This window comes from Arvicanthis niloticus, chromosome 23, assembly GCF_011762505.2.
Source record: "Arvicanthis niloticus isolate mArvNil1 chromosome 23, mArvNil1.pat.X, whole genome shotgun sequence".
Taxonomy (NCBI): domain Eukaryota; kingdom Metazoa; phylum Chordata; class Mammalia; order Rodentia; family Muridae; genus Arvicanthis; species Arvicanthis niloticus.
The window spans coordinates 31163930-31177289 of NC_133430.1; the positions used below are offsets into that span (position 1 = coordinate 31163930).

Below are 13360 nucleotides of genomic sequence, written 5' to 3' on the forward strand. Positions count from 1 at the left end.
GCTCAAACTGTAGTTCTTTGTGCTGGTTGAGAGACGTGGGTGATGTGATATAACTGAGGTTTGATAGAGGCTGTGTTGTGTTGTGTTTTATTTTCCATAGGTGGTTATTTCCAGTCAGAGGAGGAAGCCAGTGTCTGCCATTCACTCTACGTGTCTCCCTGCCATGATCAGGTGTCTATCAGATGAAGTACAAGCCAAGCTGCGTTCCGGTTTAGCCATAAGCTCCCTAGGCCAGTGCGTCGAGGAACTCGCCCTTAACAGTGTTGATGCTGAAGCAACATGTGTGGCCCTCAGAGTGAACATGGAAACCTTCCGAGTTCAAGTGATAGACAATGGACTTGGGATGGCGGGGGACGACATAGAGAAGGTGGGAAACCGGTATTTTACTAGTAAATGCAACTCGGTACGGGACTTGGAGAACCCAACATTTTACGGTTTCCGAGGAGAGGCCTTGGCAAGCATAGCCGACATGGCTAGTGCTGTAGAAATTGTATCCAAGAAAAGCACAGCATTGAAAACCTTTGTGAAAATGTTTCAAAACGGAAAAGCCCTCACCACCTGTGAGGCTGATTTGACCAGACCAAGTGTAGGGACTACAGTAACGGTCTATAACCTGTTTTACCAGTTTCCTGTTCGGAGGAAAAGCATGGATCCTAGACTAGAGTTTGAGAAAGTTAGGCAGAGGGTAGAAGCTCTCTCACTTATGCACCCCTCCATTTCTTTCTCTTTGAGGAATGATGTTTCTGGTTCCATGGTTCTTCAGCTCCCTAAAACCAAAGACATATGTTCTCGATTTTGTCAAATTTATGGATTGGGCAAGTCCCAAAAGTTAAGAGAAATACATTTTAAATATAAGGAATTTGAGATAAGTGGCTACATCAGCTCCGAAGCACACTACAATAAGAATATACAGTTTTTGTTTGTGAACAGAAGACTAGTTTTAAGAACAAAGTTGCATAAACTTATTGACTTTTTATTAAGAAAAGAAAGTATTATATGCAGGCCAAAGAATGGCTCTGCCAGTAGGCAAATGAATTCAAGTCCTCGACACCGATCTGCCTCAGAACTCCACGGGATATACGTAATCAATGTGCAGTGCCCATTCTGTGAGTATGATGTCTGCATAGAGCCAGCCAAAACTCTGATTGAGTTTCAGAACTGGGATACTGTGTTGATTTGTATTCAGGAAGGAGTAAAAAAGTTTTTAAAGCAAGAAAAATTATTTGTAGAGTTATCAGGTGAAGATATTAAGGAATTTAATGAAGATAATGGTTTTAGTTTGTTTGATACAACTCTTCAGACACATGCATCTACTCATGAGAAGTGTGACCAGAGCAGTTTCCAGGAAGCGTGTAATAATATTTTGGATTCCTATGAAATGTTTAATTTACAGTCAAAAGCTGTGAAAAGAATAGCTACTGTAGAAAATAAAACCACACAAAATTGTGGCGATTCAGAAACTATCAGAAAAAAAACAGTGGATTCATTGTCCACTTATGAATCAGATGGCCTGGGCCACAGTAAAACAATAGAGCCTGCGTCACACGACAGCAGCAGTGCTTGCTTAGAATCAAGGGTGTTAGAAGAAGAGGTAGCCAAAATATCACACTCTGGAGAAAATGAGAAATGGAAAAAATTGTTGTTGGAAAATAGGACTTCAGAAAGGCCACATGAAACCAGTCCAAAAATGTTTTCAAGCCCCATTCAAACACATCATCTCCTTGAGGAGAGTGAGGCAGATCTGGGAATGCAGACAGTAAGTAGGACTGTTAATGTCATAGCTGCCAGCATCCCCCCAAATAGTGAAACTCAGAGTCAACTGGAGATGTTTAAAGATGCCCCTGAAGTGAGGTGGCAACCTCTGCCTTTTGAGACAACACCATTAAGAGTACAGGGTACTCAGAGGAAGAAGGAAAGAAAGAAAAAGGAGCCCAGTAGTCGTGGAAGAGCAAATGTTTTTAGTTATGGACAAGTTAAGTTATGCTCCACTGGCTTTATAACTCATGTGGTACAAAGTGAGCACGGTAAATCAACTAAAACAGAACATTCATTTAAAAATTATGCTCGCCCGGGTCCTGTAAGTGCCCACGAAACATTTGGAAATAGAACACACCACGCAATTGAGACTCCAGACAGCAGCCATTTAACAAGCACTTTAAGTAAAGAATCCACTCAACCACCCAACAAAAGATTTTGCAGGACAAATACAGGTTATGGGACAGAGAACAAACCTGGAGCAACAGACGACAACTTGGCTCTTTTTCAGGAAAGCTGTAAAGAATCACACACAGATTGCTTTTTGCCTGATACATCCTCCTTTCCATGGTGTAGATATGTTTCTGGTGGTTGTAAGAAAATAAATAAAATGGGTTCCTTCAAACACATAGTCCGTAGGAAGCTAAGCTTGCGTTCACAAGTAGGGTCTTTAGAGAAGTTTAAGAGGCAGTATGGGAAGGTTAACAATTCCCTACATACAGAAGAGGATAATAACACTGAAGTCAGGACCCAGCTTGACCCTCACAATGAACCTGATATTCTTCTGAAAGACAAGAGCCACTCACATATGTCCGATGGTTGTGAGATCACTACTGTGGAGCACAGTGATACTTGTCAACCATTAAGTCCCATCCTGCACCCAGAGAAAATTTCATTTTCCAAAGAAGATTGCTTAGAACAGATGCCTCATTTGAGAGAAAGTCCTATTACTCTGGCAGAATTATCTCACTGCAACAGAAAACCTGATGTTGAGAAGCCCACTGAATCACTGGCTTCTAAATTATCCAGACTAAAGGATTCTGAAAAAGAGATGCAAACCATGGAGATGACAGGTCATATTAGTGATCTTTCAGATTCAGATCCTAGTTGGAAAGATAGGAGCCAGTGCACTAGGTTAGACTTAGATTTTTGTGAATTATTAAAAAACAAAATTGAGAAAAAAGAGAGTGATGGGCTTCCAATGCCAGATTCTGCCATGGAGGATGGTTCCATCAATAAAAACAGTGCACTACATTCTAACATGATAACGGAGGACACAGAGAAACCAGAAACTTCTTTGCTGTTACCCTGTAATGATTCTAAAATCTGCAAAGATTCAGATGTTCTCATCAGAGCTTCAGAGCAACATACCGGAAGCCCTGACTCTGCCAGTAAAATGATAATGAGCCAGGTAGAAGATAGAACTGGCAGCCAAGGTGAAGTCTGTTCCCAGAGTGATGGATCTGAGGCAAGATCTTGTTCTGAAGATGAAGAATCAAATATGTGTAGTATGGGTTGGCAGCAGCATTTTGATGTAACTCTGGGAAGAATGGTTTACATCAACAGAGTGACAGGACTTAGCACATTCGTTGCTCCTACTGACGACACTCATACTGCTTGTACAAAAGATCTGACAACCGTGGCTGTGGATGTCCTGCTTGGGAATGGTAGGTATGCAGTATTCATTGGTGTGAAATGTTTCGGAGAAAGAATAGTGGCCAAAGAGCAATATAATGATTGTTCATAGAGATAACCTCAGCAGATAGCATTAGAAGGCTGTGTTTTATTGTTTGGTTTAGGGGGGTGGTTGTTTTTGGGTTGAGGAATAATGAGATAGGGTCTTGCTATGTAGTCCAGGCTGGCCTTAAACTCTCTTTGTAGACAAGTTGGTCTTGAACTCATGATAGCTCCTGCTTCTAGATCCTATAGAATTAAAGGTATGTATCACAACACTCAGCTTCTGAAGGCAGATTTTTAAAACCTCTACTGTGTTTAAGGTGTATGGAGATTCACTAGGTTTCACACTATTCAAATATAAGAATTTAGTAAAGACTGATGAAAGATGTAAATGTATTTACATGTGTCTAAGATGTGTGTGTAAGAGAGGGTGGGAAACTTCATTTTAATAAATGTACATGGTACACTGGTAATAGCTAAAAGATCCACAGTTTTTATCTACCCTGTTTTGCCTTTCTTCCCAAATATACCTGTAAAAATTGTCTTTAGAAACATGACTGCTTTCACTTGTGGCTGCCAGCCTAAGGTTGGAAAAACCTTTACTTAGAAGTTTCCAGTAAGATCTGTAGGTCAGCACAGTGTGACTTTATGAGCTTCCCCTAGAATGTAGGATTTGGCCAACAGTTTGCAAAATGTAGGCTAGATAGGTGCCTTCATGACTATATTTTTCAAATGTACTTTCCTATAATTCATATATCAATCCACTGGCTATGTTTCTGATATAAGAAGCTGATAATAATGTGGCTCTCAGGTCACACCACATGGCAACACCAGAGCCTGGTGGAGGACTTTGGGGTCTCAGGTTTCCAGCAACGTTAAAAGTGACATTGTTTTGGCAGTGTTTAGAGCCAGATGTTGGGAGACGGTAAAGCTGATTCCCATCTGGCTATGATCTTGGCTTTCACCAGTAGGATAAACATTAAATATGCATCCCTGTTAAAAAGTCTCAAATGCTGTAAAAGAATGTAAATTGTATGAATATAATTGCAAATTATAATGTCTTCTTAGGATAAATATTTCTAGTTGGAGGCTCTGATTTACTTGAGGTTAAATAAATCCTTTAGTGTTCAATGTTTTTTCCTTATGGGAAAAAAATGACTATTGTAACTTCTAGAGAATTTAATAGGAGGAGAGAACCTCTTTACTTTCAGTATTGTTCTTGAGACTATCCAGTTGCTCTCAAGGCTTCTTTATGTGCTTTTCAGTCTAGGTCATGTGTACTGGTTTGTATGTGCCGAGCATTTATCAGAGAGAAGCATCTAAGGCAGCGGCACCTCATCTTCCTGAAATGTAACTGCTTCTGATACAGTGCCAACAAAGAACTGGATTACATTCAACTGTGGGGTGGTTGTTGCCAAAACAAAGGGGGGATCTTAGCTGCCACATTCAACATAAACATCTGCTCCTGTTAAGTAGATTTAGAGGTTGAGGTTGAAACCTCTTCAATCCATTTAACCATCCGGATTACCATATCTTGTGAACGTTTGAGAATCCTGTTAAATCAAGTTCCAAATGAAAAATAATTTTAATATCAAAACAAGTTCATTGAAAAGGTGGTGCCTCACACCCTCCATTCACAAGGAAATGTGGGACATCAGGACATGGTGGACCCACACATGAAAATGTAAACATGCAATAAATTACTGAGGGACTCGTTAAACTTATTCATCTTTAACACTTGGGAGGTGGAGGCAGGAGGATCAGGAATTGAAGGTCATTCTCAGGTGCATCTCAAGCCCAGCTGAGCTCCACAAAACCCAAGTTTTACCATATAAAAGTAAATCTAGAGTAATGTTGTACATATCCTTAACCCACAGGATTTTTTCTTTAAAAATTTCTTCTTTTCCAGTGCAGGGCCTTCTACATATTACATACTTTCCCACTGAGCCACAGTCCTAGATCAGTGTCCTTTCTTATGACTTATACGATGCTATCTTGTTTTAGTTTTGTCCAACAGGCTTGCCTTTTCAAGTAATAGTTCTGTTACATGTCCACCCCTTCTTTTTTTAAAATTTTTATTTTATGTGTTTGAGTATTTTTGGTTTCATGTATGTCTGTACACCGTGTTCATGCCTCATGCCCGTGGAGGACAGAAGAAGGCATCAAATCCCATGGAACTAGAGTTACAGATGGCGTGAGCCACTCACTATAAGGGAGCTGGGAATTGAACTGAGATCCCCTGGGAGTGCAGCTGGTGCTCTTAACACTGAGCCACCTCTCCAGGCCTCGTGTTCCCTTTTTCAAAACTATCTCTTTGTTTCTAGGACTCAGATCTGCTCTTCCTTCAGAAAGATGGTTAGAACTAGACAGTTGTCTCTCAGGCTGCAGTGTCTGCACCTCTCAGACAGTTGTCTCTCAGGCTGCGGTGTCTGCACCTCTCACCCACTCATTCATTTTTTTGCAGATTCATTTAGCATTTGTTGCTTGTTACACTGAGGGAGGCAGTGTCTGACTTCTCAGCCTTTCCGTCTATTATAGATAGCTATGTAACACAAGGAATTCATACTTACAGTAGACACATAGGTTGTGGAGAAGGGACATATAAGTTGGGAATTTGTTTAGGCTGCAGCAGTTGTGGAAATCATTAAGTACAACTGTGTGTCTGACAAGGCTTTCCTGAGTAACTATAGCTTGGAGGGTATTTAGCAGCCTCCCCTCCCTTTATCTGCTAGATTCCAGTAGCTGCACCATTTACCCAAAATATGACCGTGAAAAATGACTCAAAGCATTGCCTAATGTGCCTCCCACCCCCACAATTGCCTCCCTTCGGCTATTGAGAATCACATTCATGAATAAAGAAGCAAGGCATTAATGTAAGTTAGCAGATAGTTTCATTGAAACTTTTGACTTTCTGTGTAGTGTTTAGTAGTCTGCCTTATGTCTTTGTTTAGTTTGTAAAAAGGGATTTTTACTCTTTAATAGCTTACTTGTATGTTGAGTTCAGACTTGTAGGTTTTCCTTTTTTGCTTAGGGTTTCAGTACAGGTGTCATCCTTTTAGAAGCGACCTCATTCTTCCTTTCCTCCCAAGAGCTCAGGAAGAAAGGACCACGCTGAGACACCACAGAGGTGAGTAATTACAGAGGCTGTGGAGACACTTAGTACACACCGTCCACTCAGTGCAGAAGACAAAGCAATGTTGCATTCTGAAGCTTGATCCACACCAGCTGTGCCTCAGGAGCCAGGAATTCCCCACGGCTCTGTTTAACAGCGGAGCTAAGTAATTCAGCACATGCATTTAGATCAGGAATTGCTTTTCCAGACTGGAGGTTCGCACGGGGTGATTATGCGTAGGCTATGGTGTCTGTGACTGGGGAAATGGTTTTTATTTTTAAAGATTAAATTTCTTCATATTTCAGTAGTTTGATCTTTGTAAAATCCTTTGAAAAAAAGCTAAAGAAATCTATTATTTTGTTATTGTTTCTTAAATAGATTAAGTATATATATATATATTTTTTCCAAAGACAACAAGAAAATTTGAACTATAATTTTTTCTGGACACATACTTGGAAATATTTTTCCTTTTTTTAAAAAAAGACTTATTTAGTTTTGTTTTGTGTGAACGGGTATTTTTGCCTGCATGCATGTCTATGTACCACATGCATGCAATTTCCTTGGCCAGAGGAAGGCAGATTCTCTGGAATTGGAGTTACAGATGGTTGTGAGCCACCATGTGGGTGCTAGGAACAACACCTGGGTCCTCTGCAAGTGCAGCAGACCCTCTTAACCTCTGAGCCATCTCCCCAGGCCCCTGAAACATTGTTATAGACAATTTGGAGAAAATCTATGCCAGAAGATACAGTCTAGTTTTAATAGTAGCATCAAGTTTGGGTGTAGTAACACACACACCTTTAATCCTAGCACTCAAGGGGCAGAGGCAGTTGAGTCTTTGTAGGTTTAAGGTCAGCCTGGTCTACATAGCAAGTTCTAGGTCAGCCAGAGCTACATAGTAAGACCCTGTCTCCAAAACCAAAGAAGTAACATCTGAACAAATACAGGGATACAGGACATGGTTCCGGCATTTGTGAAGTGTAGGGATACTGTGTCTAATCTTTGGTCTTGTAGCTCAGTGGACTAGGACAGTCACTCTCTCTGGGCCTTGATGACAGCTGTCCCCTTTGCCCCAGATGCTGTGGATGTGGCTGCTGCTGTCAGTGAACCCCTTCAGTCTTTATTTTCAGAATGGAACAATCCAGTGTTTGCCCGATACCCAGAGGTAGGTCTGCAGTACTTTTCCTTGCCTATTTTTAAATTTGAACTTCATTTTAGCTGGGTAGCATGCCTAAGTATATGAATTTATAATTACGAATGGAAAGTAGGCAGATTTCCAGATGATTTACTTGGATATTAGTGTTTAATGTAGAGAGGAGAAGTCAGCATTTTGGAAAGGTCAGGAATTTTTGGCCTAAACATGTATATTCAGTTGTAAAGGGCAAATGTGTTTGTCCTGTCTTACAGGGTGGTAATAAGCGTTGCCATTCAACAGAATATCATTTCATCTGCAGGACCAGGTCTGGGTGTCCTGGCAGTGTTCTGTCTTTGCTATGTTGTCACAGCATGTACCCAGTGTGGTAATGAGTGTGGGTAACAGCAAGCGTTTGACTACTGATTCCTCACTTAAGATGCCTTGAAGGACTTAATCATGGGGCATAGACAAATTGTTCTGAAATAATGCTGGATTTTTGTCATTGTTCATAAAAAATTTGTTAGAAAACTTATTTTTAGAGCCCCTTGGATCTATAGCTTTCCTACATTCATGCTGTCTCTAGTAGGATATCTGAAAATGTTTGTTTGGTTTTATTTTTTGCAGTGCTAGAAATTGATACTCTGTCTTGCATGTGCTAGGCAGTGCTGTACCACCGACCAATATATTCTCACTCAGCTCCCCAAAATGAGGGTTCTAATGGACTTTGAAATCATTGGTAAAACAGTTGCACAGAATTAAAACTTAAGTTTTGTCTTTACTGGGTCTTTCTAGGTTGCTGTTGATGTCAGCCGTGGCCAGGCCGAGAGCTTAGCAGTTAAGATTCACAACGTACTGTATCCCTATCGCTTCACCAAAGAGATGATGCGTTCAGTGCAGGTAAAAGCAGCACCGAAAGCCATGAAATGCTTAACACAGACTAACTTTGTGAAATTGAATTTTTTGTTTTTGTTGTTTTTCAAGATAGGGTTTCTCTATGTAGCTTTGGGTGTCCTGGAACTGACTCTGTAGACCTGGCTGGCCTTGAACTCAGAGTTTGCCTCCTGAGTGCTGGGACTATAAAGGTGTGCACCACCACATCCAGCTAATTGATTTTTTTTTCTTAAAGATAAACTGTATTAGTCAAGGCATGTTTTATTAGTCAGGCCCCTCTAGAGGAACAGAACTGATAGAATGAATACATACATACATACATACATACATACATACATACAGAACTGATAGAATGAATACATACATACATACATACATGCATACATGCATGCATGCATAGATACATGCATACATACATACATACATACACATGCATACATACATGCATGCATGCATGTGTGTATGTATGTGTCTGTGTGTGTGTGGTTGAGAAAGAGAGAGGAAACGTGCACATATGTACATATTATGTATATACATAGAATGGCTTTCCAGCTAGTCTGACAATGGCTGTCTAACAAACGTTCAAGAATACAGTAGTTGTTTGGTTCACAAGGCTGGATGTCTCAGCTGGTCTTCAGTTTACAACATAATCCTGAAGAAGTTGGCCTAATGCCAGGGAAGGAGTGGACTTGCCAGCCAGAGTGAGGGCAAGCAAACATCCTCTTTCTGTGTCCTTTATATAGGCTGCCAACAGCAGGTGTAGCCCAGATTAAAGGTGGATCTTCTCTCTCAAAAGATCTGGATAAGAAGTGGGTCGCAAGTGATTTAATTAAGATAGGCGTACCAGCCTCTTGGGCTTTGGTGAATTCCAAATGCAGTCAGTTTTACAGTCAAGACTAGGCATCAGACATGGGTTTCTTTGCTTATAATCTGACTGGAACCATACATCACCATCGTCATTGTTATTATTATTAATTTTATTTTTAAATATATTTTTGTTTTATGTTTCAAGCCAGGGTTTCTTTGTGTAGCCCTGGCTGTCTTGGAACTTGCTCTGTAGACCAGGCTGGCCTCTAATGCCACCATTTCCCAGCTGGAACCTTGAATTTTTATCTTCAGGGAAAAAAAAAAAAATCCACATTAATTTTAATAGCCAAGAAGAATACCTTTAATAATGTAAGCAGGTGTTCAGGGGCTGAATTATACTTCAGGTTGATAGTATCAAGGACTGTTAACATTTCTGCAGAGAATTATATTTCAATTTTATATTTTATAACTATGAAAAAACCAAAATATTATTTATAAATCAACATTGTCGTTAACTATGCAAAAATACTCACTTTTAAGTGACTCTGTCTCTCTGTGAGGCTGCAGAGGCTAAGGAAGCCATAGACTGGGAAGTTCATTAACAAAGGGACCCATGACTCTTGTCCTCTTCTGCTCTGTTCTCTGTCTCTGCTCTGACTGTCCCAGTCTCCTTGCCCTCAGAGTTGGAAACAAACTCAGATGGTATGCAACACTGAGCAAGTGCCTACCCAGGTGTTGACTTGGGGTTGCAGCAGGGGCCCAGTTATCCAGAAAGAGGCCTTTGGGGAGCATGAGCTTAAACAGAGAGGAGCCCCCACAGGGTAGAACTGTCGGTGCCATTTACCACAACTGTTAGACTGATGATTCCAGAATGCCTTTCCTTGCTTTTCACAGTTGAGAATTTGTATTTTAGGCTGTGCATGATGGCACACACCTTATTCCCAGCTTGCAAGGCAGAGACAGAAGGATCTCTGTGAGATGGAGGCCAGTCTGGTCTACACAGAGAGTTCCAAGCCAGGCAGGGCTACACACTGAGACACTGTCTTTAATAGTCCTATTTATTGGCAGTCTTTGGTCGTATGTGTTAGAGAGTCTCTGCTGGAACTGCAGAAGTGCACTGTGGCACTGGGGACACCTGTCCCTCCGTGCCCTCCACCGGCTCTGCTTGCCCTTTGTTTTATCTTTCTGAGAACTTCCTCACAGTTAGTTTTAAAACAAGTCTTTGTTGTGCTTATTGGGAGCAAGGCCATGCATGTGGAGGCCAGAGAGCAACTTGCAAGACAGTTCCCTCCACCCTGTGAATCCCAAAGGTAAAACTCAGTAATCAGGTTGAGACAAACGCTCTCAGTTGGCTCTCTTCTGGGTCTTGGCTGTGGGTGGTAGCACATTGAGTATTGTCATACCTCTTTATGCAGGTAAGCAGTTGCTAATTTTTGGTTAGTGTCACATGACTTATCTCCGTGACTGGCAGGTTCTCCAGCAAGTGGATAACAAGTTTATTGCCTGCTTAATGAGCACGAGGACGGATGAGAGCGGTCAAGCAGGTGAGCATGGAGTTCTGCTTCACTAATGAGCCGTCTAGTGCTCCGATAACTGCCTTGTAGAGTGTTTGTGGGGTGCAACAATCTGATGGATAAAAACAGATAAAGGCAAACTGACCTAAAGTGAGAATCTGAAGCACGTTTTAAAGTACATGAACTCTAAGTACATTGACACACGCGTAAATAAGATACACAGAAAGCTTTTAGTCTTTTGAGATGTAGCCTAGGATTGTCTCTCACGCATGGTGGTCCTAATGCCTCAGCCTGACTGCTGGGATGCCGCAGACCTATACCACACCACACCTGGCTCGCTAAACTAGTAATAGTTTACTCTTAGTAGTAGACCTACTATTAATAGCAATCCTGGGAAGTGAAAATAAAGGTGGGCAAAGGAAGAATTTCATTTTCTACTTCTTTAAAATATCTTATGTTACAGACTTTTTAGTGTGTGTGTGTGTGTGTGTGTGTGTGTGTGTGTGTGAGAGAGAGAGAGAGAGAGAGAGAGAGAGAGAGAGAGAGAGAGAGAGAGGTGGAGGCCAGAGGTAACTTAAGGTGCCTTCCTACATTACTTTCCACCCAGCTTTTTGAGACAAGTTTCTTGTAACCCTGAGGCCTACTGTTCTGCTAAACTGCTGCCCAGCAGTTATGCCCCTGCCTCGGCTGCCTGCCCCAGCCTTCCCCATCACTGCAGTTGCAGGCATGGGCCACCCCAGTCAGGTTTTTGGGTTTTTTAAAATGTGGATGCTAGGGATCCACACTGGGGTCGTCATGCTCCCACAGCCAATACTCCCACTGAGTGCCCAGCCCCCATCACTGTGATGACTCATGTCTGTATACACAGGTGCTCACCTATACATATGGAGATTGAAGAATAATTGTAGGTGTCATGTTCAGGGATGCCATCCATCTCCTTTGAGACAGTTTCTAATTGGCCTGAATGTCAGCAGTAAGGCAAGCCTGGCTGGCCAGTGAGGCCTGGCTGGCCAGTGAGCCCCAGGCATCTTCTTGTCTCCACCTCTCCAGCTCTTAGGTTTCGGACATGTACCACCATCCCAGGCATTTTCCATGGGTTCTAACCTCTCACTCAAGTCTTGTGCTTGTAAAGCAAGTGCTTTACCCCTTGGCCCATCCCCTCAGCTCCCTGTACAGTGTTAGCTATACTAATAAGTGTTTAGAAGTCTATATAATGTTTTGCTCGGTTAATCAAGAGTGTTTACACAGAATCAGGAGTCTGGAGAGATGGCTTGGCTGTGAAGAGAGCCATGTAACAGAGGACCTGGGTTAGATTCCCAGCATCTATCTAGTGGCTTACAGCTGTTTGTCACTCAAGTCTGGGGATCTGGCACTCTTGGCCTTCTTGAGCACCAGGCATGCATGTGGTGCACAGATACATAGTCAGGCTCAATATGCATGCACATAAAGTTAAAAACAATTAAAACAAGTTTGTGACTTGCTTTAATGAGACAAAAGTTCCTAGATAAATCATTCAACAAATATTATTTGATGCTGTTGTTTGCTAAGGACTTTACCAGGCTCTAGGGATGCAACAATAAGATATGTCAGAGGAACAGATAATCACACAAACACATGAAAGTTTAACAGTAGCTCTTTTTTGTTGTTGTTTGTTTTGTTTTGTTTTGAGACAGGGTTTCTCTGTGTAGCCCTGGCTGTCCTGGAACTCACTCTGTAGACCAGGCTGGCCTTGAACTCAGAAATCCGCCTGCCTCTGCCTCCCAAGTGCTGGGGCTAAAGGCATGTGCCACCACTGCCCGGCTTTAACAGTAGCTCTTAATGGAGAATTACAAGGTGGCAAGAACTGATGTTGGGGAGTTTGATTTTGTCAGGGAGGCAAGCAGACCTTGGTAGAGTGACCCTGAAGTACAAGTCAAGTAAGGAAGGAAATAGTAATTCCCTCTGTTGGATGGAAGCAGGACAGAAAGCCTGGAGTTAGAGCTGGGAAGGAAGTAGCAGCCAGATAGTAAATGCCAGCTTCCAGCGCTGCCGTGGCCCAGCACTAGGTGCAAACAACCTGTTCTATCATGTTGTGTTTTCGGGCTGTTATAGTTGCTATATGGAGAATGGACTGAGTTTGTGTGGCGTTCAGGACTCCACAGAGACAATTAAGGAGATATCACAGCGTCTAAGAATAATGGTTCCCTAGGATCAGGGTAGAGGAGAAGTGAAAGGATTAGACTGAGTGTGCATCTTGTGTGGACAGAAAATTCAGCACTCACAAGACCAAGGCAGGAGATGCAAGGCTAGATAGTATATAGCCTGGGCTACCATGTGTGATCTCATCTCAAAAAAAAAAAAAAAAAAAAAAAAAAAAAACAAAACAACAACAACAACAAAGAAACAGATGTGGATGCATTGAGAAAGCATGAGATAAAGTCAACAGAGTTGTTGATGGATTGTATCGGAGAGGAATATCAAAGACAATACCTA

At 41.7% G+C, this 13360-nt stretch overlaps 1 protein-coding gene across 3 annotated transcripts in view; it reads left to right on the top strand.

Moving 5' to 3' along the window:
* The window catches only part of Mlh3 (mutL homolog 3), a 36550-nt gene that overhangs the window by 1083 nt on the left and 22107 nt on the right, over positions 1-13360 (top strand). The window contains exons 2-6 of one of the 3 annotated variants that reach the window (XM_076921639.1): positions 101-3422; positions 6464-6559; positions 7618-7706; positions 8469-8573; positions 10846-10918. In XM_076921639.1, coding sequence (XP_076777754.1) covers positions 164-3422; positions 6464-6559; positions 7618-7706; positions 8469-8573; positions 10846-10918 — 3622 coding nt within the window. In that variant the 5' untranslated portion in view covers positions 101-163. The remainder of the gene's footprint in view (positions 1-100; positions 3423-6463; positions 6560-7617; positions 7707-8468; positions 8574-10845; positions 10919-13360) is intronic. The other 2 variants (XR_013106692.1, XM_076921640.1) reach the window with 2 other exon arrangements.